The sequence below is a fragment of the Periophthalmus magnuspinnatus genome, chromosome 10 (genome assembly GCF_009829125.3).
Source record: "Periophthalmus magnuspinnatus isolate fPerMag1 chromosome 10, fPerMag1.2.pri, whole genome shotgun sequence".
NCBI classification, from domain to species: Eukaryota; Metazoa; Chordata; class Actinopteri; order Gobiiformes; family Gobiidae; genus Periophthalmus; species Periophthalmus magnuspinnatus.
The window spans coordinates 31,042,293-31,067,582 of NC_047135.1; the positions used below are offsets into that span (position 1 = coordinate 31,042,293).

Below are 25,290 nucleotides of genomic sequence, written 5' to 3' on the forward strand. Positions count from 1 at the left end.
GGCCGGGTCGCGGGGGCAGCAGTCTAAGCAGGGACTCCCAGACTTCCCTCACCCCAGACACGTCCTCCAGCTCCTCCGGTGGGACCCCAAGGCGTGCCCAGGCCAGCCGAGAGACATAGTCCCTCCAGCGTGTCCTGGGTCTTCCCCGGGGCCTCCTCCCGGTGGGACATGCCCGGAACACCTCCCTAGGGAGGCGTCCAGGAGGCATCCTGAGCAGATGCCCAAGCCACCTCAACTGGTTCCTCTCAACGTGTAGGAGCAGCGGCTCTACTCCGAGCTCCTCCCGTGTGACCGAGCTCCTCACCCTATCCCTAAAGGTGTGCCCGGCCACTCTACGGAGGAAACCTATTTCAGCCGCTTGTATCCGCGACCTTGTCCTTTCGGTCATTACCCAGAGCTCATGACCATAGGTGAGGAACATAGATTGACCGGTAAATCAAGAGCTTTGCCTTTGGGCTCAGCTCCTTCTTTACCACAACGGACCGATACAGCGACCGCATCACTGCAGACGCTGCACCGGTCCGCCTGTCAATCTCCCGCTCCATCCTTCCCTCACTCGTGAACAAGACCCCGAGATACTTGAACTCCTCCACTTGGGGCAGAGACTCATCACCCACCTGGAGAGAGCAAACCACCTTTTTCCGGTTGAGCACCATGGCCTCGGATTTGGAGGAGCTGATTCTCATCCCAGCCGCCTCACACTCGGCTGCAAACCGCCCCAGTGCCTGCTGCAGGTCCTGGCTCGAAGAAGCCATCAGGACAACATCATCCGCAAACAGCAGAGATGAAATCCTGGGGTCCCTAAACCAGGCCCCCTCCGGCCCCTGGCTGCGCCTAGAAATTCTGTCCATAAATATAATGAACAGAACCGGTGACAAAGGGCAGCCCTGGCGGAGTCCAACATGCACCGGGAACAGGTCTGACTTACTGCCGGCAATGCGAACACAGCTCCTGCTCCGGTCATACAGAGACCGGACAGCCCTTAGCAAAGGGCCTTGGACCCCATACTCCCCAAAGGACACCACGAGGGACACGGTCGAATGCCTTCTCCAGATCCACAAAACACATGTGGACTGGTGTCAGCCAAGACAGCCCCACAACATCCAGAGACTTGAGGTACTCAGGACGGATCTCGTCCACCCCCGGAGCCTTGCCACCGAGGAGCTTGCCAACCACCTCAGTGACTTCAGCCAGGGTGATGGACGAGTCCGCCTCCGGGTCCCCAGTTTCTGCTTCCTCCTCGGAAGACGTGACAGTGGGATTGAGGAGATCCTCAAAGTATTCCTTCCACCACCCGACAACATCCCCAGTCAAGGTCAGCAGCTCTCCACCCGCACTGTAAACAGTGTTGGTGAAGCACTGCTTCCCCCTCCTGAGGCGTCGGACGGTTTGCCAGAATCTCTTTGAGGCCGTCCGATAGTCCTCCTCCATGGCTTCCCCGAACTCCTCCCAACCCCGAGTTTTTGCCTCTGTGACTGCCCGAGCCGCGGCACGCTTGGCCCGCCGGTACTCATCAGCTGCCTCAGGAGTCCCACGAGCCAACAAGGCTCGATAGGACTCCTTCTTCAGCCTGACGGCACACATGGTCCACCTATATGAAAAATAATAAAGAGAAAAAAATATCACAAGGGGCTGAAAAATGTAGTGGATTTAAGCAGAATCAATGAGTGAATCGTACATTATTTGTAAATCACAGGTGACCAATCAGCTCCTTCATTTCACATGTGTCAATGAAAAAAAAACAAATCTGACTGCATGGTTAGATTTGACTGGGCTTAAGAGGCAACAGAGGACGTGGGGACCAGACTGATATCAGTCTCTATAAAAAGTACAGAAAGATCATTCTGGATTTGCCAGGCCACATGGATGCAGTCAAGTGCTTATCCTGTTTTTCAGTTGGTATTTTAAAGTCTAAATTCTTTATATATGGTATTCTGTGCATTCTTTGAAAATGCTGCTCATTGTCATTTATTGCCTAACATCTAGCCATTCTGCATTTTAAAATACAAATTAAGTCAGTAGCCTTATTAAAATCTGTATGGGGTCCTTAAGCAAATGATGTTGTGGCTGTAGCATTGTGCTGATGCGTGTGAACTCTGTCTCCCATAACCTTTGATAAAGTGATGCATACAAACAACTTCATTAGAATAACAGCACACGGCCAAGGGCAAAACAGAACTGATTTCTGCCCTGAGATGCTAAAGGGCACTTGGACAAAGGCATACAATCTAAATTATAACAAATGTTTGAGACTGTACAAGTAGATGTTCACATTGATTTTGTAGTATTATTGTTAAGGATTTTTATGTTTTGACATTTTCGAGTTATAGTTATTTTAAAATGTTGTAGTTTTAACAAACGGTTTCATAAATTGAAGGTGAACTATGTAACATTTCTAGTAAAGAGTTCGCCATCGGCTTGTCTCCATGGAGATGTTATAAAATGTCCAGCAATGTACGGCAATAAACAATTTCCCTCCATTGAGGCTAAGTTATGTTTTTCAAGGAATTTTTGAGTAATAAAAGCATATATACTCTGATAAATGGTTGATAGACAAGTGTAATGCCATACTGGGGGACATCTCAGACAAGACAGTAACATATCCATAGAGACAAGCAGGTGGCAGACCCTCACCGTCCGCCAGAAAAGTGACATAATGCACCTTTAAAGCGTATTGTCCTGCCTGACCTCGAAAAGAATACATGGCATTATTACAACTCACTGAAGAGGATGAAGAGAGATGGAGGGCAGAAGTGAATAATGGAAATGTTGGTAGGACATAATTAAGCCGTGGCCCAGATGTGGAGGAGTGAATGGACTCATGACTCACGCCTCTTGTGTACAGCTGTGCGTTGATAATATGAGACACACTGAGCAACAGGTATAAAAAAAAAGTGGATGGAATGATAAAGAGATTGTAAACCATACAGGATGGCAAAGAAATAAAAAGAGGGGAGAGAGGATGTGATGAGAAAGCAGAAAGGGATGACTGAGCGAGAATGGAGAAGAGGGAGAGAGAGGAAGAGTAAACCACAGAATGAGTCAGGGAATTATCCTTGTCCGCTCTGATTAGTGTCACATGGGCCACGCCTCACAGGGACAGACCAATGGACAAATAGTCTTATAATAATGTGGACATAAAAGTTAAGAAGAAGCAGGACGAGTACTTTCAACCTCAGAATATACACATTGCCTCACGAAACGCAATCAGTTGTGTAATCATCATTGTTGTACTTGCTAACACTCAAGTCACATTCACTTTATGTCCTGAATACTGGATGTTGTATAAAAATGATTGAATTTATTGAAAATACAAATATGAATGGCAGAAATGTTTGTATCAATCAATCATTTATTTTGAACTTTAGTGTTCAGTTCAGTTTTCACACATTATTGTCATGGCAGTCATATTAACATTACAATACTTAAAGATCTTATATTACGCAAAACCGACTCCTGTGAACTTTAAACTACGATGTTGTTACCTCATCAAAAACATACCTGGAGTTGTGATTTGCTTCATTCACACATTTGATTAACCCTTTATTATCAGTCTGTCTACATCCCTAAAGCTCAAAATGCTCTGTTCCACCTTGTGATGTCATGAAGCGGCAGTTTTCAATTTAACAACTACCTTTGGCAGGGCTGAAATTATCTAAATGATTCTAGAGTCTTTTCCATTTGTGAGAAGAGAATAGAGAATATGCCTAAATATGCAGGGCTTGTGTGTTAAAACATGTATCAGTGAAACAAAACAGAACTCCAGGTATATTTTTGATGTGGAAAGAAAGATTATAACACAGATCAGAAAATAGCATAATATTGGCCCTTTATATAACAAACTTTTTTGTACCATTTGTGCACGTACAATATTAACAAAACAAAAAAAAAGAGTGGGAAGAACAACTATGTGTAATGTTTCCCTTCATCCTACAGCACTGCTCTGTAACTAAACCATTTCTTTGTATTTAGCTTTGAATTGGTAAATTGTTGAGCATTTGCATCTGTTTTTGCTGGCTTTGTATATCAGTTGAGCTGTATAGAAATCTACCAAATCATGTAATTTTTATAATTTTGACTGAAAGAATATAGTGTTATAGTGTTATAGTGTTAGTGTTAGCGTTTTCAAAATAATCAGCCTTGTGAATAATTATCAGGGGATGTAGTGAACTCTTATAACTATTTCCCCAAACTTCTATTACATAAAAACTATACAAACTATACAAAATTCCAAACTGAACCACACAATTTATTAGTTTTAAATCAGCTCAAATCTCGCCTTGTCTCATTGATCTCATGTCTTGTTTGGTTGATATTTTGTCTCGCTCCATGACACTGAGGAAGTATTTTGAGGTGTAAACAAACCTAAAGAGAAGGGACTCAATAACATACTGGAAACACAACTCCTGCTTTAACTAGTAAAAGGAAACCTAAATGCATCCAATGAAATGATTTCAGAGTTCAGTGTTAAACCCTGAGTAAACCCTCTTTCTCTGTTATGTTTAGCATTAGCCTTTCTAAAGGGGCTTGGCCCAGAGTTTCATTTTACCACAAACGTCTACAGTATGGCCTGCTGTACTCTATAACATCTTGTGATTGCCTGGCGTTAGTCTTATCTGCACTAAAGAAGACATCCAGTGTGAACAGAGCCAACCCGAGCAGGGCCAGCCAAAGACAGACACTTGACTGACATGGTCCACACTGGTGCCACAGCGTGCAGCCATGTTGGCACACTGGGACACGGCTTTGTCCTTATAGCCATTGCGGTTTGCGAGGGAGGCCTGGGGACTATTGCCAGGCCCTGAGATGGTTCTGAAGTAACGCTTGGGCTGGTGGGTTATCTTATGCATAAACCAGAAACTCACAAGAGGCATTCAGATGAGGCCTCTGAATGAACTGAAACTAATGGAACTGGAAGTTGCTTGCAGTTTTTAAAAGTAGCTTTTGGGATTTGACTACAATTGAGGTATTATGTAAGTGAAAAATTGCCAAGTACAAACTTTTCTCAGATAAGATTGGCCACAATATTTATTTTTGACGATGATTGTTCAGCCTAAAACTTTTTTCCAAAGTTTTATGTTTGTATGCCGCTTAGCAACACCCTGTAGTATACTGATCTTATATGCACAATTTAAATGAAATTAAAATGAGCATATTTTTATATCTATATTATTTATGCCAAATTATCCATCAGCCCATCAGATTTCTTTAGACGGGGCTAAAACTAAAAAGTAGAACTGATTCAATCTTAGACTTTATTGAAAGACAGTATTACTTGCTTTGAAAAGGCTGTGTGTGAAACAGCCTGGGACATTACATATTATAGGTTTCACATGTTTTTTGAATTTGTTGTACTGAAATATTTGACTCCCAAAGCAACAGTATACATAGTTCTAAAACCTGCAAAAGGACGCTCCAGTTCAGAACTTTTATTTGATGTGAGCTTGATGCGTGTTTGGCCAGGTTTAAGGGAACAGGAGGGAGAGAAAACAGCATTCAGCAGCTGCCATCTCAGCACTGACTAATGGAGGTTACCACAGTAATATGGGACTGGAATCCCTGTCTGCACATTACTCTAAACAGATGGAGCTGTGAATACACAAATACACAATTTAGCACACACTCACACACTCAATGTACTTAACACATGAAAATATCTTGCGTAATAGAACTGTGCTGCAAAATTGCTTTATTTTTTTATTTCAAGTTTTCCTTTTAAACTCTTTTAAAACTGAAGCAAATATATATATTGTTGATTTTGTGTTCCAAATCTAAATCTAAACAACAGCATTTTGTATATATGTATGCATTATGATTCACAAATCTCACAGACTTCACTGAGGTAAACGTCAAACGTGGCGTGTCATGCTTTAGTTTGTACTGTTCTATATATGCTTTTGTTAAAAATTAGGGAAAGTAGTGGGGGGTGGGGAGGGGGGCACACAAAACCACATATGCCGTAGTGTTTTATTGCCACCTAGTGTAGCTTTGGTGAAGTTCATGTTCTTGCATTAAAACAAATCATCAATAAAGCAGGCATTATTATTGTGGAGTGGAGAAATGGTGGAAAGAAAAACAAAGTACAGGCTGAGAATTATAGTAAGACATCATTTGTGCCTTTTCCCCAGGCCTGTTTGGGGACTTGATTAAATTACATGGCTCCTAATGAATACCATGAACGTGTCTGTGTTAGGTCTATAGTAAAACCACCAAAACCATGACAAGATTGATGTTCTGGGAGATACTATGTTCATCGTCTGCAGCAAGAATGTTATCTGACTCAATCAACCCGAATTTAGGATTTGTAGCTGGATTGAATAAAGTGTTTTACTATCTGATTTTGAGCAATTCTATGCAAAAAGGCAGATTGTTTGATTTTTCTACAAGAATATTTTGTTTTGAATTATAAAACAACCCCAGCATTTCTTTTAAATTTCCGAATCTCTGTAATATGCTTTTGTTTCTAACTATTTTAATCCTGAATCTCAGTGTGCATTTCAGTAATCAGTGTGATCCATTTGTATGTTACAATATGACTTGAATGCCAGTTGTTTTGTTTGGTCAGTGGTTCTTACAGAAACCACATTGGTCCATGTCCAGAGCACACGATATGCTCTATTGACTGTTAATGCTACATTTCTGTAATCTGAATACTTTATAAACATATGTCAATCATAGTACTGCCCGGAGGCTCCATGTTAACAGTAATCCAGTGAATGGGGGGCAGATGAAGGAGTGAACTGTCTAAACGTTTCATTGTGGCCCGGACCACCAACAGAAACAACTTAAGTGTTTTGTGATCTATCTGCTTTTGTTCCGTGTGTTGGGTGTAAACTTGAGTGAGCATCGACAGTGCTACGCCACCTCACTTTGTAGCCTCTCAAGTTTTTTTTCTTCAAACTTTGCCAAACCACTGTCTCTACAGCTGTCTATCCTCACTCCAGTGAAAACCACTTACCAGGGAATCTCCAATCCACACACTCACGTTCTGTATTCCATGGGTTCATGTAGGGTTCAAAGCACTACTGTTGTTATGATACTAAAATCTACTCTAAAATAACTCTGTTTCAATACCAAGGAAGAATAGGCTTGATACTTGATGCTGATTTTAATACCACAATAATAATAAAAGTATGAGCTTATACTAGGTAGTTCTGACAACATTTCAGCTTATTTTTCTTTTAGTATAGATACTTTGTTTAACATCTTTGGCTGTCCTTCATTTTTGTCTCCATGATTTAAATGTGATTTATATAATGTTACAATATCACATTTCTTACAGCTGGTTTATGTGTTTTTATTTGCAGTGTGGAGTCTGTGAATGATGGCCTCTTTCACACTGTTGAGCTCCTCATTCAGGACCGCTCCCTAAGCCTGGTAGTGGACAATGGCGCCCCCAAGAGCATGAGCAAACAGGCTCCGCCATCTGTGGACCATAGCACTCAGCTATATATTGGAGGTAATTATAGACACTAGCTTTGATTAACTAGATTGGATTAATTTGTCTTCTGTTATTGAGTAACGTCTTTTGCGATTATTAATCAGACAAACAGGTAGCATTATCTATGTTTCGGCACGCATCAGCTGACAGTTGGTGCCTTAATCAGCTGATCAGCCTGATGGAGCTAACAGGTTCACCAAACTGTCTAGGGTGTCATTAGTCGGGCATAAAGAGTATTTAAAATTCTCCTTTAGTCACTCTGGTGTCTTCTCTTGCTGTTTCCAGGTGTGCCATCACAGGTGGTGGCCTCAGGTTTGCGACCAGGTCCAGATCGCTCGCCCCAGACTTTTAATGGCTGCATTCATAATATTCAGATCAACGGGGAGCTGCAAGACTTGAGCTACCAGAGCACAGGTGGAGGACAGCAAGGAGTTGAAAGCAAAGTAAGTATACAACAAAACATGTTAAATGGTATTGTAATATAGGCAAAGAAATACATTTTTGATATTATGATACCTGGAAAGAAAATGATAATGTTCTATTCTGTTATATTTAATTGGGTTAGAGGGAAGGCAAGTATGGCACTAAATTATAATCCAGTAAAATACACAAATGTTTTGCACATATTACACTACTTTTGAAATATAACATGACTTCCGTCAGTAATAAAAGATCAGCCAAATTTCAGTCATCACATTTTCAGTCAGTAAATAATCATTACATTTAGAAATAAAGCATAGAGACATTAAAATTCAGGAAAAACAATGAAAGTAAGTAAGCATCCTTTGCCACTTACAGAAGCTGGTCCCAGATTCTGAAACAATCTTCCTATGGGCAGCCCAATCTTTACAGTTTTAAAATCTTTGTCAAAAACTCATTTGTATGCACTGGCTTTTAACACGAACAAGAGTGGGACTCTTGTATTGTATTGTACTTGTATTGTTCTATTGTGTTTTTGCATGTTTTATTTTATGCACTTTATTCTGCATCTGTGCAGCACTTTGAGCAGCTGTGCTTGTTTAAAATGTGCTCTATAAATAAATTTGACTTGACTTGACTATAAAATGCCTGCCAGATTCATCTTTACTGTTTTCTTTTTTTCTGTTTCAGGTCAATGGTGTCCTTCCAGGCTGCCATTCGTGCAGTGTGTGTGCCCAGGGTGCATGCAGAGAAGGAGGAGAGACAGGTGTGACATGTGACTGTCCCCCGGGACGCACTGGGTCCTTATGTGATCAAACAACTACCACTCCAAGCCTCTGTCAGAACCACAGGTATATTCACTCACAGATAACTGAGTTAGCATCCAAAACAAAGAGTGACAAGCTTTGAAACCCCTCTGTTTTGGTTCCCTGCACAGATGTGTTCATGGTGTGTGCGTGCCAAAAGGACAGTCGTACAGCTGTCAGTGCAGTGAAGGCTACCAGGGACAGTACTGCGATCGGCGACAGGAGCCTCCGGCCTGCAGGGGGCGCCGCTGTGGCCATGGAGAGTGTCGAGTAACTGAGACTGGAGAACCGGCGTGCCAGTGTCAGCCAGGATACACTGGACCCACATGTGACACAGGTTTGGGACTTATTTTTGATAGAACCAGAGATCAGACACTGTTCTATATTCATATTTATTCACCAGACAAACTGTCAAAAATAATTGCATGCTCAGTTGGGTCAAACTTGTGTCTGTCTCCACCCTAGAATTGACGTGTCAGGGGGAGATGGTGAGGGAGCAGCTGAAGCGACACCAGCCCCTAAGAACATGCACATCCACCAGTAAAATCCCCCGCATGGACTGCCCCCGATCCTGCCAGGCCACAGCGCCCCCTGGTGTTTGCTGCGGAGTGACAAAGAGTAGGAAGCGAAAGGTGGTTTTCCGCTGCACTGACGGCGCCTCGTACTCAGAAGAGATGGAGACAGCTCTGGAGTGTGGCTGCTCCAAGTGCCCGTTGTAACAGCACTGTTTATTTCTACACTCGCCGCTGCCATTTTGTGAACTGTCCCTAATCTTCTTCACACTGAACACTGCGCTTCTGTTCTTCTCCATGTTCATATTGACCAGTGCCAAATTGCTGCCAGGAGAAACCACAACTAAACAATGGGACATGTGTGCGTGTTTTTTGACAGAGGAAATCTATTGTAAAATATATGTGAGAAAACATAGAACTTATTTTTATTATGGACTGAGTTGTTATTTTAATGTTGATTATGTTATGTGTTACATAGTATGAAACAATATTTTGTAAGAATAAAAAGTATATTGCTAATAGATTAACATTCTTAAAACTATATAATTTTATATGTTTGTATAAATCTTTTAAGTACCTAATCCATTGAATTTTGTATTTTGCATGATATTAACGTGCGTGACAACATGCGGGAGGCTTTGGACTTCATCGGTTGCAAAAAAAAGAACAGGTGCCACACCATCATTTCCTTCACATTTTGGAGACTAAAAAGCCGTGTTCACTGGCTTTACTTCCATGGACCTTCAAATCACTGAGAAAGACTCTTTTCATAGAGATGATAAACAAGGTGTTTTAATGTCCTCCGCTTACAGTCTGATACAGACATGTTTGCAGTTCACCTGACACCACATGTACCTCACTTGTGTGTACAGTACAACTGAATAATTAAGGAAAATTAAACCCAATTCAGAAAAGTTGGCATAAAAAGTACAAGTTCACTTAACAATTCTCTAAATAATGTATTAAACCAAAGCTAAAACAAAATGTGCCTAATTGAGTCGTATATTCACCATTAGGTGCCTTAATTGTAAAGTATCTGTATATTGATAATACATATCAATTGCATCAACTTGTCCATAAATGTGAAAAGGCAGTGAGAGCAAAATCTCTTTGTATCTGTATTTTGTCTTGTTTTGTATACCCGTATATCATGACCCTTCAGTGTTCTCTTTAAGTTAAAATCTCCCCAAATCATGCACAAATCCTACCGGACAAACCTTAAAATATTTTAGGTACAAGAGAGAAAATGTGTCATTTTTGTAGCTGCTGCTAATCTGTCTGGGTGAAAACTTATATGAGAGGAAACAGATCCAAAACTCCAAAAATGAACAAAATTATTTTTGCCTGTCGCGTCTCGCCTTAATGTTATTTTATGATGTGGATTGGATACATATTGAATGTATAAAAATTAAACCACCAACTAAAACTCTGTTTTTGACTCTTTTTGTTGACCTTCCTGCTTGAATAGTAAATGTCATAAACATGAGTAGGAATGTTTGATTCTCATACATGTGCTTTAAGTTCACTCGCTGCACATGTCCTGCAGAGGTGTGTCACTGTTTTTAGGACTGAGGCAAGGCATCCTTTAATAAATAATCTGGAGATCTATGAAAATAAGAATGATCAGTAATCTAATCGGGGGATTTATTTGTCTGTGGTTTAATTTTCTATAAAACTAGTGACCTAAAGAAGAACTGACATCTATCCAACTTAACGTTTGACAGTCCTCATACTGACCGTATTATTCAAGCTCTCTGAAAGATTGGCAGTGGTAATGTTTGCCTCACTATTTACTGTTATATCTTTCAGCATGCAGGTGATAATGACTCATTCTGAGTCAATATCACCTGCTTTAGCTCTGCTCAGACAACACACACCAAGTGAGAAGTTAATACATGTGGTCATTGGGACTATGTCTCAACAGGAAACTATTACAGCTGTTGCTTCCCCTAAGAGAATAGGGAAAAGTGTTGCAATGCAATGCACTACAAAAAAAGTGATGTTACTATAATATTAAAAGTCTGAGCTATGATGTAGTAAGCTGGTTGGTTTAACAGGCTGCTATACTGTTCCTTATGTCACTTTTGAAAATAGTACATACGATGTAAATATGTTTCATAGGGGTTTATTTAATAAGTTAAATTATATTGCAAGTTCCGTTTATTTTTACTGGGGTGTTGATCTGAAAACCTTATTTCTTCTTCTGATCAGCAATGCATGTCTGCAACAAATAATAATTTCCACTTGGAGATAAATAAAAGTCATTGTCTAATTAGGATTCTGAGATTATTGAAATCCTAAACAATACCTGACTGAAGAGTTTGTCATAGAGAATGTTTGATTTTTCCATATGTGACTCCAGGTCGGCCATTGTGTCCTTGTTCCATGCTGTTAAACTGTTTAAAATAAGAGAGCACTTATTATGAGTCACAAGTCACAAGTATGGTGGCTTCAGAAGGTTTTCACACACTCTTCATTTCCTTAGATTTTATTATGATGTATCCAGATGCTTTTTTCCCTTATAATTCTGTGCTGAAGACAATTTAAAATTTAAATAGATTTGCATCCAGATATGGAGAAATACAGACTTTCAATGAAAGTCTTTAATTCTCCCTTTAAATAAGCCTGAAACAACCAAAAGCTGTCTCTCCAACCAGTGTGATCCATCAGAGAAGAATGGCCTTAGTGAGAGAACTATTTCAAAAGAACAAACATCACTACAGCACTACACTGTTCTGACATTTCTGATAACTGGTTTCAAATGCCCAAACTGGTTTGGGACACTCAGCAGTTTTCTCGAAGCATATCAAAATAAAATTTGAAAGTCACTGCCACTGTTATCAGAAATAACAACTGCAGTGAGTTGACGGAATTAAGAAGGGCGTGAAAACTGTATTCTGAGGTATGTTTTCCTGTGTTTACCTGTCACAGCTGCACGTTTCCTGCAGAGGGCAGCGCAGGTCTGTTATGTCATCGGTTAAAATCTTCTTGCGTTTTTGAACCATTTTCTGTAAACTTTTGACCTGTTGCAGCAATGCATCCCTTTCCTCCACCAGTCCATCTTTAAACCTGTGTTTGAAAAGAATATAGATCATAGTTAATTTGATTTATATTCAAATTATAGATCAAATGACAAAAAAATGTATTTAGTATTAACCCATCAACTAAAATGCAACAGTTTTAACCACGACTTGGTTAACAGGTCCCTATTGATGCGTACATCAGCCTCAAGCAGTCCTATTAGCAGTCCTATTAGCAGTCCTATTAGCAGTCCTAGCAGGGCATAAATGATCATTAAAGAAAAAGAAAATTGTCAAAATAATTCTTTAGTCAGTTTTTCTCTGCAGAAAACATGAACCACTCTTCATGGTTTTCCTTCTTGCACAGAGCACCTGACCAGACATGCTTCTTGGACACTGAGTTACTCTTAGACTGAAAATGAATAAACCAAGTTTCATTGGACCTGATTATAGCCACAGCTTATTTAGTCATAGCTGATCCATAATAATTACATTTTCGTGTGCTTTTGTTTGGTTTTCATCAGCAGAAATATCATAGTGAAAACTAGCACAAAAACATATCACAAATATGTTAAGAACAATTGACATAATGTGCAATCTATAGCAAAGCATAACAACCAACCTTTTGACACAACACACCCAGTATCTCTGCTGCTGACAGAGCCATTCAAACTGTTCTGCTGTGGCCTGAAGTTTTCTCAGGCTTCCCTCATTCTCCACCTGCAACTCGTGCACCTTTCAAACAACCACAACAAGATGTTATAAGGTGAATTAGTACTAGTGATTTTATTACTCTAGTGATACAGCCCATTGTTTGGGAGTGACCCTTTGAAAGCACAAATTAATAAAATGTTAATAGATCACATAATAATAAAACTGCCAATACTAAGACCAACTGTATGTAAATACACACTGACATTAAACATGCATTACATATGAAATGGTCAAATTGTATTTACGTGCATTATTCTTTAAGATACCAAAGAGCATGTGTTAAATGCTAGAAATTATATTACAATTAAAACGTTTACATCTATTTAAAATGAAAATCTACACCGAGCAGAAGTTGTATTTACATAAAGAAGTCATGTTTTAGAGTTTCTGACCTCTTTTTGATGAGAACTGTGCAGCTCTTTCAGCTCCTGCACCAGGGTTTGGTTGGCTTCCTGCAACTGCTCCAGCTGCCATGTTTTACTGGAATAAAGCAGAAGACAAACTGAAGAAAATACTATTGTAACAATGTCTGCAGATTAATGCTGGTGGGCACAGAGAACATTCATGAAAAGTTAAGACACTCCTTGAGGTGGACAGTGAAAATACAGTGAGCTTACCTGTGCAGCTCTTCTTGGAGGCTCTTTGCCAAAGAAACTCTCCGCTTGGTCTCATTGTGTAGCTCTGCCTCCAGGCTTGTCACCAGGGTGGCTCTGTGGTGGGCCTCAGCATGCAGCTCCTCCACCAGGCCCTGTAGTCTCAGCTCGGAGCTCTGGAGAAACAGCAACTCTGACCCGACTTGTCGAAGCAACTCTGCGTCACGAGAGCTCTCCTCTGTCACGAGACCCAAGCGCTGCTGCAGCACTTCAACCAAGTCCTGAATAGGACACAGTACAGTTTCGGAACCACTCAAGTGATGGAGGTCATAAGTGTAGAGTACTATAGTGCAACTACTGCTATACCAATGCAAAAATAATAACAATATGATTTGTTCTTAATCTGCACCAGAACTATTTTGGCAGTGTTTTACCAGTAAAATGTGTGGAATGATGAGTCACACTGTTTCTCAAATGCTTCCTTGCCTTGCTCTGTTCTGTCCTGGGTGAGGTAAGGCATGCAGCAAATGTAATATTAAAAAAGGGGTTAAAATACATGGACATGCTTTTTAAAGCATTTATTTGCAATATTGTAGTTGGGGCAGACCACAAGCAAGACTATTTAGCAGAATTTCCTTTGGCACCTCATCCCTGGTTCGATAACAGTTTGATCATGAGAAAAAGTGTGATTTTCATATAGCACAGACACTGTGACACCTATAATCACATTTATTTGATCAACCATCAGTCTGAAAAACTGAAACATTTAGCAGCCCTGTTTTACACTGTTACCTAAGGAGCCCTGGCCTACAAACTGCACACAGAATGCACACATAGTAAAACATCTCTTTTCTACTTTACCTAAAAACCTAAAGAATGAATGTCCACTTTGCCTGAAACATAAATACAGCTGACCTGTTGCTGCTGGAGCCTGCCAACGAGCTGGTCCTGCTTCATCCTCAGCTCCATGTTGACCTGCTCTTGTTGGAGCAGGCGAGTGGTCACTGCCTCCACATCAGTCTGGAGTTTTCTCTCTCTGTCTCTGGACACTACAAACTCTCTGTCCAACATTGCTGCCAAACAGGGCAAATAACAGACACACAACTAGTCCTTTTTTATTGTGCTGTGTCAAGTCATCTCATGCTTTTTCAAACACAATGTTGGCTGTGATTGAACTAAATCGAGATCAAAAGGAGAATTCACAAAGTCAAAAGCCAAAGCATTAGTGCACAGAGTGATATATTTATTAAAGTTAATACGACTTTATAGTTGGGCTGTCCTCTGCTTAGGCTCTGATTTAAAGTCGTCATAAAAATAGGGCATAATAAGACACTACAAATAAAGACAATATAAACAAATGAACAGAATAACAGCTTTCATAGACTGATATTTCACAAACTGAAACAGGACCTGGGTTTACCATTTTTATGACAATACTGCACGTGCAATAAAATCTGACCTTTGAACATGATCAGGTTCTACCACAAAAGGCACTTGATTAACAAATTACACTAAATGAAAATGATGAACCCTTACCTTTGTCATGTGCCAGGCGTGTGCATTTTGCAGTCAAATACTGGATCTGACTGTAGTCTTCCTCCCGATGCGCTCTGAAGAACCTCCTCATACTCTCCTGAGTGTAAATGTGTGTAAACTGGACAAGTTGGAGCTGCTCTGCTGAAGGTTTCGTGTCTTCACTGCTCCCGGGGTGTGTTCCATATGGCCACACAGGACAGACTGTAAAAGACTGACACAAAACCACACTCCTCATGCATGTGCCCTGCAGACCGGAGACATAAAGGACAAGTTTAAACATTAATCTGAGCTTCTGTTACCACAACACCTTCTTAGGGTGCAGCACCTTGCGTTGAATCTTTCTCAGGCATTACCATGTGAAGTATAATGCAATGTGGAATGCATCATGTTCAATCCAATAAAAACTGTAATTCAAATTACATAGAAATAAAGTCTGAATGTGCCCTGTGAGGATATGAAAGCAGTGGAGCTGGGCCAAAGAGGACATGCTCTATCTTGCTGCATAGCACCCTGAGGATACCGATTTTATGCTTGCCCTTTCTAACAAACGTAGATACTAAGCCTAAATTGATGCAACAGTCTCACTCCAACAGCGGCACCACCTGACAATCCCCTGGAGACAAGCAGGTGATGGGCCCTCCACCAGAGAAGTTACACAGTGCACCTTTAACATAAACTTCTTGGCACAAAAGCACTTAAAATGCCTGTATCAAGTCTAAGTCTAAAACCTTGCATCTTTTTATACAATATTTTTTATACAATATGATGCCTGTAGTCGTTCAGAAGAATGTTGTTTGTGGCCACAGCAGTGTTCATCTTTTATCCAAATTAATCGTAATGTGAAACAAAAACTACAAAACAATAAGAGAATTAATTACCAACAGATTCCTATTTAGAAAGAGAAGATCTGTGTGAATATGGCTCTAGTCAGAAGTTACTACTGGTATATGTTTACATCTAGGGGCTTTTTGTGTTGAGACAGTAATGAGAAAGTTCTTTTAACTCTGTATATTAGATTACACTGAAAAGAAAGGCTTCTGTGCATCTGCTTTCGAGGACTGTCAACATGAATTTTTAAATTGTTTTTATTACACAACAGATTCTACAAAAAATGTGCCTGTAATGTCCTGGTTGATAGTAAAAGAAAATCTATCAACTGGACAAGTAGTTGTAGTTGTGTTGTTCACTCGTACAACTTTTTGTCCAGTTGACAGATTTGAATTTTTCTTTTACTATGGCTCATACCTGGACGACTGAAGTATTACACAGAAATCCTATAAATGTCAACACAAAAGTGCAGAAATCACTTTATATTTGTATTTGAAAGATCCTGTTCCAACTTTAAAAAAAAAAACTTTCATAACTAATCATATTGTTGGCAGATTTATTTTTTTTTTTTTAATAGACAATACATCCATCCATCCATCCATTTTCTTCCGCTTATCCGGGGCCGGGTCGCGGGGGCAGCAGTCTAAGCAGGGACTCCCAGACTTCCCTCACCCCGGACACGTCCTCCAGCTCCTCCGGTGGGACCCCAAGGCGTTCCCAGGCCAGCCGAGAGACATAGTCCCTCCAGCGTGTCCTGGGTCTTCCCCGGGGCCTCCTCCCGGTGGGACATGCCCAGAACACCTCCCTAGGGAGGCGTCCAGGAGGCATCCTGAGCAGATGCCCGAGCCATCTCAGCTGGTTCCTCTCAACGTGTAGGAGCAGCGGCTCTACTCCGACAATAGACAATACATTGCACTTGATAATATCTAAAAATGCTAATATATTGTCAACCTCTACTTTCCAGAGGTTTAGCCAAGTGTACAAAATCCATGCTATATAACCAAAACTGAAATTAGGCAATATTTGAGAACCACAACCAGATCAGCAACAGACAATTCTCTTGGTTTTCCTCTGCTGCTGTTAAAAAAGTAAAATGAGAAAGTTCACTGGACGATGCCTGTGACAGATAATAGAAGTCATGGCCAATTAGCAACAGCAAGTGTGCATCTGGACCTAATGTGCCACATGGGAAAGTTTATGACTGGGTGCAAGCAGCCTGAGACTTGTTGGCGCAGACTGTTCTTGTCTTTGAGCTAATCCTGTGCTAGCTGATCTGCTCTCTCGATCTGTAAGCAAACTCACCAGGTGACATCACAAGCAAGAAAGGAAGCAGCCTGCATCAGCTTGGACTTCAGAGTCAGGTAAATTAGATCTCAGAGTGTCAAAGCTGCTCCACAAGTCTAGGGACATCAGGTAAAGTCTTACAGTATGATAAAAGAACCAACGGATGAACCATATCAATAAAGAGCAGCGGCAATAACAGATATTCAAATCTATAGAAATAAATAGAAAAACATAAATAAACAATAAACAAGCGAAAAATTAATTTCAACAAATTCAAGTAACAAATGGCCTAACAATATTTAACCTACACGCAAGTCTATTCCAGTGTGCTCTGTTTTTAAAAAAGAAGAATTTTTTTTTAATTTTTTTTTTCAAAATGTACACCTTTTAAAATTGACGAGAACAGGTCCAAATCAAAGTCAACATTTCCCATTCAATTGTTCAATATAATGCAGGACAGAACAAAAATATTGCACTGATTTGGTGTGAGTCTATGAATGGGCAGTCACCATATAAATAAACAATGTAAACCCAACATTAATACATTAAAAATAATGCTAATAAAACAGTTTCAACTAAGGTCCTTCAGTCTCTCCCGTTTATCACTGCTTCCAGCTGAAGTCATCACTGGAACTAAAGACCATGAAGATTCCCAAGATGGTCCTGAAGATGACAATGTTTCCAGTTAACACAAGTGCGCACACCCCCCAGGCAATCTGTGAACCAACGCATAAATAATTCACATCAACAAATGTCTGGCATGTTGCTCTGTACCATACTTGGCATCAAATACCACTCTACAAAATTCTACTGTTTATCTCATTTTTAATAATTGTTATATATCACATCACATTTGACCAATTGTAAATGTTGTAAATTCACCGCAGCATATTTAAAGAAAGCATTACTCACAACTTCAGCCTGTGTAAAAAACGATGGGCAGGCCAAAGGCTGAAATGACAATGCCTGTTGTGAGAAAGATTGCCAGCTCTTTGCAGGCATTACTGGCTGAGTCTTGACATCAACAGCCCTTCATGAGATGCAGCATGGGACTGGAGAAAGGATGTAGAAGAACAGGAGGAACAAAGGCCAAATTTACTGCAGAGAAAGACAGAGAGAGAGACACTTGGTTATTCATAACTGGACATTTCCGTGTGTGCAAACGTGTTATTATTGATGTATTAACTGAACAAAAATTACTGCAGATTTTTTTTATTTAGTAAGTAAATTTAGTAAGTCCAAAGGTCTGGTTAATTGTTTAAATGATCTGGTTTGACAGTTGTGGATTTTTTGTACAATTCTTAGTAAAATAGAATGTAATAATTCGGGAAAACTTGTTTCATTTCTCTCATTGGGGATGACAGCATGATTATTCCACTAGTCAAATAATTGTACATGAGATGGTTCATGCATTTTAAAACTAATAAAAACATGCAGATGGAAAGTTTCTAGATAGGGAATATTTACGAGTAGTGTAGAATTTATTTATTTTATTTATTTATTTTTATTCAATATTGCTGCTATCTTTGTTATGCTACAGAGCGAGACTTGAATCTCAACCAGGCGTTTAGAGGCATGTTTCTGCGCATTTTTATGGATGTAAAATAATACTGTCTGATAATTGTTATCAGGAGAATCCAAAAGGTTAAAATATTCAGTTCTGTTAATATCACTCACCCCATCCAGCCCTGCCACCTGTAATTATCAGTGCAAACTGCAAAGATCTATGGCATATTACAATGAATCATGATGTTATTTTCATAGATCCATGGAGTTATCAAAAACTGTTTAAGTGAGAGACAAAGGCTACTGATTTATGTAAATGTATATTATTTTCCAAACTATTAAATGGTTTTGTTCCCTTAGTATAGTTGCTAATGATGACTGACTTATATTTTCAGTGAGTAATTTTTAACAAGAGTAAAAACTATGAAAACCACTCAAAATGGTATTACATAACTTTTGGTTTAAAATAAATAATGCCATGTACACATATAAGCCCACTCACCTCTTGTTAACGCAGAGTATGAGTAAAGAATAATAAAGTTTTATTTTGAATCATTTTGATACATCAGCTACACTCAGGTCTTAAGTGCTCATGACACATTGGTACTATAGTGGAATACTTGTTATTTTTAGCTGTGTTTATGCTTAAAGCGCATTCTTTCCATTTTAAGTCAGCCTGAAGAAGGATTTTATCATTTTTTTATTTGGAGACTGATTTCAGGGCCCTGTGCACATCTAAATGAGACAGTTTTAACAGCATGCTGATTACACTGTAGCACATGTAGTCCGAAGTGATAGTGATGTGCACATACCTACACTTATGGGAGAGATAGTTACTTTAAACCCTCAATGACATCGGCTGTGAGGGAGTCTTCTTTGATGCGCCCAGTCTCACGCGGCGGAGAGCCCAGCAGCTCAACCACTGTCACATGTCTCAGGTCTAAGCCACAGTCAGACGTCTGAGAAAATACAGATCTATTTAATGTTGACAATGGGCTATTAAAAATCACTGTAGTGTCAGCTCACCTGTATCATCATGTTCTGCAGCTGGTAGTCTGGGTCAGTTATGTTTGGAGCAGAGACAATGAGTAGCCTACGCTTCTCATAGAACTGGTCCAGGAGAGAAGAGGCCGTTTTTAAATGTGAAGATTTCAAGTCTAAAGCTTTAAAAAAAAACAACAACAAAGCATTAGTACATTTTACACAGACAAAAATGTATTAATATTGGAGCATGAAGTACAATGAAGATACAAAATCTCATTTTCTAGACTTAACCAGGGATATGAAGACCTTTGAATGTTTTTTTGATTTTAAAAGGTGCAATTGAACGGCATTTGGACAAAAAAATATTCTTTGAAGTAAAATTACATATTTATTTAAGGATAAGTTTGGACACAAATATAATTAAAACAAGAACATTTAATAGTAGCCTAACCGTTCATAATAATAAAGTAATAACTCAAGTTAGGCAGTCCAGTGATTGTACATAGAAAACTACATGACTGTGCGTTTCATTGACTTACCTTCAACGCGGACTATAAACTTGCAGGCAGCTCTATTTTTGGCCTGATCATAAACCTTGTATCGGATAATGGTGGGTCCTTCTTTAAATTCAGAGCCTGGCTCTGGACCGACAAGTATAACCCTGAATAAGAAGTAAAGTTTGCCCAATGTTTAAAGCAAATTGTGTGAGAGATGACGAGGGAGCTGTGGCATACTCAAGTGATTTATCAGCAGTATCTGAGGCCACTGGTCGATCCCAGGAGACTGTAGCCACCAGCTTACCAGGCTGAGCAAACTTCAGTCTGGAGAGAGGGCACTTGATCTTTGGGGGATCCATGTCTGCAAAGTGAAATACAAACGTTTTAAAAGTAATTTCAAAAGCACAAACAAAAGTGGTTCAAGTCCAAATAAGTAAAGGGGAATATTTGTGTGAGCAAGACTTGAACTGGGAAAATGACAAATAGAAAGTTTGTACAGATGGATTTCATTTGTGCTGAGATGAAACAGGTGTGGCTGTCCAAGGGAGAATTTGAATTTGAAGCCTCCCAAGCTCCACTATCATCATAAAAGCTCTTTCGGACATTTTTGTACATGAATAAAAGTTAATAAGTAAAAATAATTTCTTAAAAACATTTCTTATGATACTAGTCCTTAACAACTCCCTTATTACCAAAGGGCTGTTAGGGTCATAATTCATATACTAAATGGTAAATGGTCACATATTTATATAGTGCTTTTTCCACCTTCAAGGTGCTTTACATCAAGGAACCACTCACCCATTAACACACACATTCATACACTAGTGTACGGAGACACTGGATCAGTGGATAAACCCTGACTCAGCTACTGTCGCCCAAATAAGCAGTAATAATGACTTAATCAGTAGGAACGTGTTAGTAAATGTTTAATCAGCAACAGAAAAAGGTTATGCATCCATCAATCTATTAATTATCTTCCACTTATCCTGGGCCAGGTCGCAGACTTCCCTCACTCCAGACACGTCCTCCAGCTCCTCTGGTGGGACCTCAAGGTGTTCCCAGGTGAGCCGAGAGACATAGTCCCTCCAGAGGTTATGCATCATAAGATATTTAGTGGCAAGTATGCAAATTAGTAGTTTGTTAGTTGCTAAGAAGTGTAACCTAAAATAAAGGGTAACTGGTGACAGTGCAAGCGCCTTATTAATATGCATAACTAACTAATGACAGTTAAAATTCCAATATACCTGAACAGACTGGTTGGACCCCACTCCACAGGCCAGACTTCAGACAGGTGCGTGAGTGCTCCCCTTCGAAGCGGTAGCCAGGGTCACACCTGAAGTCACACCTGGAGTCCACCATAAATCCCTGGCTGCAGGTGTAACTTCCATGATAAGCAAGGGGCAAAACATGGCAACGCATCTCTGTACACATATCACAACAGTTATTATCACTATTACAGAAACAAATGCATTCATACGACTTACTGCGACAAATAGCTGTTCCAGACCAGCGGCGGTTGGCAAGGCACTGAATGGCGTTCCTTCCTATAAGTCTGTATCCCGGGTCACACTTCATGTCACAGCGGGTCCCAAGGGTGCTGCGGTAGGACGGGCCACGAGGGGAGCGGCAAGTTACCTCCCCATTGGTCAGGCCCGGAGAGTGGCACCAGTAAGCCAGGTCTGGCACCTTTTAACACAGAGTCACAGCATGATGTCAGCAGCATGTTTACATGTAGGAGGAAACCTGTCTGTATTGACTCATCTTCAGATTAATCACATCTGGAATTAACAGAACTGCTGAGGAGACATTTCCAGAAACAACCAAGAGAGCTCCACCACAGCAAGTCTTTCCCACCTTGTGTCATTAATATCAAAATGAATCCTTTCGATCACACCAGACTAAAACGTGTAGGACATGCTTTTAAATACTTTTAATACTTTACATTTTTCTCACCTCTAAAAAGTAACGTGAAAACAGCACTGATGTAGAGAAATTGCATGTTGAGATTTGTAGATAACACCTGAGCTTAAAAAGCAAAATAACTTCAAATCCTGTATTCCAGAGTAAGTGTGAAAAGGCAGGGCAGACGGATGGCGTTAAAACGTCGTGTTGGAGCGAGAGTCGAATAATGTTCCTCTCTTCACTCAGAGCAAACTCTGTTCTAAAATCTGAAGCCCCTGCCCCTTTGTCCTGCGCAGGATGAGCCACTAGAGGGCGCTGAGAGGCCGTCCTTAGTCTGATGCCCCTCATTTCTTAAATTATAGAGCTGCAGTAACTGTGTCATGGCTCTATTCAAATAAATGTGAACAAACGCGATGCTGTTTATTTATAAAATATATCACGTAACATTCCTAAACCCATTAAAAGTGGTATGAAAAAGAGCTCAGGCTGGAACAGCTGACTTTAGTCTATTCTCTGAGCCACAGGAGCCAGACACCTGAGCACATGTGTCAAGTACTTCCTGCTTCTAGTCAGGACCCGAACATCTGTCCGGGTGAAGGACAGAACAGGTCCAGTGACCCTGTCCAGTGTGAAGAGCAGCTTGTCCCACGTGGATCCAGATCATAATAAATGTGAAATACTGTTGGAGGCAGCAAGAAGGATATTTACAGCTTATTTCAATCGTAATAAAATAGTAGTAACACTGAGCTTAACTAGTAAAAGCAGTGATGTTAGCAGTTAGCACTATAACATCATAAGTATTATAAAAAATGTCAATAACTCTAGACCACAGAGTTACCAGTGCTGTTTTTTGGGGCTCCGCTCCCGTGCGCTCTCCCCAGGACTCTCTCCCCTGGACTCTCTCCCCAGGACTCTCTCCCCTGGACTCTCTCCCCAGGACTCTCTCCCCAGGACTCTCTCCCCTGGACTCTCTCCCCAGGACTCTCTCCCCAGGACTCTCTCCCCTGGACTCTCTCCCCTGGACTCTCTCCCCAGGACTCTCTCCCCTGGACTCTCTCCCCAGGACTCTCTCCCCTGGACTCTCTCTCCTGGACTCTCTCCCCTGGACTCTCTCCCCTGGACTCTCTCCCCTGGACTCTCTCCCCTGGACTCTCTCCCCAGGACTCTCTCCCCTGGACTCTCTCTCCTGGACTCTCTCCCGTGCGCTCTCCCCTGGACTCTCTCCCCAGGACTCTCTCCCCTGGACTCTCTCCCCTGGACTCTCTCCCGTGCGCTCTCCCCTGGACTCTCTCCCCAGGACTCTCTCCCCTGGACTCTCTCCCCTGGACTCTCTCCCCTGGACTCTCTCCCCAGGACTCTCTCCCGTGCGCTCTCCGCTGCAGTCCGCGTATGGAGCAGGTCCGTCCGTGGTACATTTGGGTTTTGTTTTACGCAGAGTTCACGCCGCTGGATGCGCACAGGAGGCCGCGTGGCACGTTTAGAGCAGGAGGAGCAGGAGGAGCAGGAGGAGCAGGAGGAGCAGGAGGAGACAGGTGCACATTATGTTTAGTCTCTATGTCCTGAAATGTGTTATCTTTTTTCCAGGCTTCACTGAATGCTGATGTGTGCTGAACTGTTTGGAGATTTGGAGACCCTGTTGAAACAATAAAAGAACATGAGGTATGATATATAGAGAGAATAAAACATGTCTTGTTTTCCATCCATCCAGACTGAGAACAGACGATTGTAAAAAGCATCATACAACTTGAATTGAACTGATTTGCATTTGCAGGCCAATAATTATGCAGGTAATTTATCTTTCATCTTTGGGCGTTTACTTCTAACCAAATTTCTGATGAAACTTTAAAAAAATCTTCTAAAATATAAAACTATTTGGGAATAATTGGATGCTTAAAGATGCACTATGTACGTTTTCTAATGGAAGTTCCATCAAGTGATTTTTTATCATAAAAATGTTATTGCTTTGACTGAAGTTCCACTGTATGATATAAACTCATCTATATTGATTGCTTCATCTATATTTATTCCTTTAATTGACTAATATAAATATTTCCTCAAAAAATAATTGTTTTGCTGCTTGGTTTTATGCCATTGTGTGGCATAGTGTGCCTTTTAAAATGTTTGTTGGCCTAGTTTCGATCTAGAGTTTAACCACCATCACTAGATACTATTGCAGTGATACTGTGAATGAATAAACTCATTTTGCACAATACATTTTACTGTGGGGATTATTGTCACCAGTATATAAAACAATAAAATATTGGCAATGAAACAACAAATTCTACAGTAGAATTCTCAGCTGCCCTCCAGCTTAATGTTAAACTTTGCTGTTTAACTGTCAGATTGCAGATTTGTTGACCTGGTTTAAGGTTAACCTCTCTGTAAATACTGGACCTGGCCACATGAAACAGTTTAAAAGTAAATGAGTAAATCTGTTTTATACATAGTTATAGAGGCCCCTGCCCACCATCATGACATGATCTCCAAATAGGAAGTCAGATTTTAAACCTAAAAAATGTCCACACTGGGGGTAAAATCATTATTATTATTATTATTATTATTATTATTATTATTATTATTATTTGTAAAATCTTTAATACAATGATCTGGATTATGTTTTAGTAGAATGTGTAGTCCAACCTGTCATATGCACTTATACTTTCTTTCACTTTTTTTCTGTGCAGCTGTAGCACTGCACTGTAGGACCAAGACCAGTTAAGAGTACAAAATATACACACACACCTGCACGCAAACATACACAGACACACACTCTCTCTCATTTGGTGGATGAGGAAAATTTAAAAACGGTTTTACATCAGTCAAGTGGGGAATTTTACAGAAAGATTCAGTGACAGTTTTATGCTCAAGGAACACATATTTCAGTTTGCATTACTTAAAATGAAGGTAGTGTCTCATATTTCTTCTTTTTTTATAATTCATAACCATTGTAAGTGAGCGTTGGCCTTTTGTTTACTTTGTAGTTGCTATGTAACTGTTTAGTAGAACTACATACTTCTGTCACTTATGTTTTATACATTTTATAGTCGTGTTCATTTTGCATGTTGCAAATAAAAAATACAATTTTCCAATGTGTTGTGAAATTACGAAGTTTATAGGACAAGTATATATAGAGAAAAAAGGAAAAATAGATATTATTCTATACTCAATTAACTTTTGAACAGTGAGGTAACAAATATTTTCTTGGACAAATTTATAATGCATTAACTGTTACAAATTAAACTTTTAT

At 40.2% G+C, this 25,290-nt stretch overlaps 4 protein-coding genes across 4 annotated transcripts in view; 2 read left to right on the forward strand and 2 right to left on the reverse strand.

Annotated features, from left to right (window-relative positions):
* Positions 1 to 10,605, forward strand: part of slit3 (slit homolog 3 (Drosophila)) — a 199,544-nt gene extending 188,939 nt beyond the window's left edge. Inside the window, exons 34-38 of the mRNA XM_033974025.2 lie at positions 7,308 to 7,459; positions 7,727 to 7,884; positions 8,552 to 8,712; positions 8,799 to 9,004; positions 9,133 to 10,605. Coding sequence (XP_033829916.1) covers positions 7,308 to 7,459; positions 7,727 to 7,884; positions 8,552 to 8,712; positions 8,799 to 9,004; positions 9,133 to 9,386 — 931 coding nt within the window. The 3' untranslated portion in view covers positions 9,387 to 10,605. The remainder of the gene's footprint in view (positions 1 to 7,307; positions 7,460 to 7,726; positions 7,885 to 8,551; positions 8,713 to 8,798; positions 9,005 to 9,132) is intronic.
* Positions 1 to 25,290, forward strand: part of ttc9c (tetratricopeptide repeat domain 9C) — a 162,441-nt gene that overhangs the window by 121,162 nt on the left and 15,989 nt on the right. The window lies entirely within an intron of this gene.
* On the reverse strand, positions 11,306 to 16,080 carry LOC117377836 (uncharacterized). Its single transcript, XM_033974340.2, has 8 exons — positions 15,043 to 16,080; positions 14,422 to 14,579; positions 13,531 to 13,787; positions 13,306 to 13,393; positions 12,822 to 12,934; positions 12,102 to 12,248; positions 11,488 to 11,575; positions 11,306 to 11,400 (listed from the first exon to the last, which is right to left on the reverse strand). The coding sequence occupies exons 1-8, from the start codon at positions 15,320 to 15,322 to the stop codon at positions 11,371 to 11,373; spliced, it is 1,161 nt and encodes a 386-aa protein (XP_033830231.2). The 5' UTR covers positions 15,323 to 16,080; the 3' UTR covers positions 11,306 to 11,370.
* LOC117377363 (sushi repeat-containing protein SRPX2-like) lies at positions 18,161 to 22,391 on the reverse strand. Its single transcript, XM_055224692.1, has 8 exons — positions 22,095 to 22,391; positions 21,626 to 21,827; positions 21,386 to 21,562; positions 20,379 to 20,502; positions 20,184 to 20,305; positions 19,687 to 19,823; positions 19,498 to 19,619; positions 18,161 to 18,206 (listed from the first exon to the last, which is right to left on the reverse strand). Exons 1-8 carry the CDS (start codon positions 22,389 to 22,391, stop codon positions 18,176 to 18,178), a joined length of 1,212 nt encoding a protein of 403 aa, XP_055080667.1. The 3' UTR covers positions 18,161 to 18,175.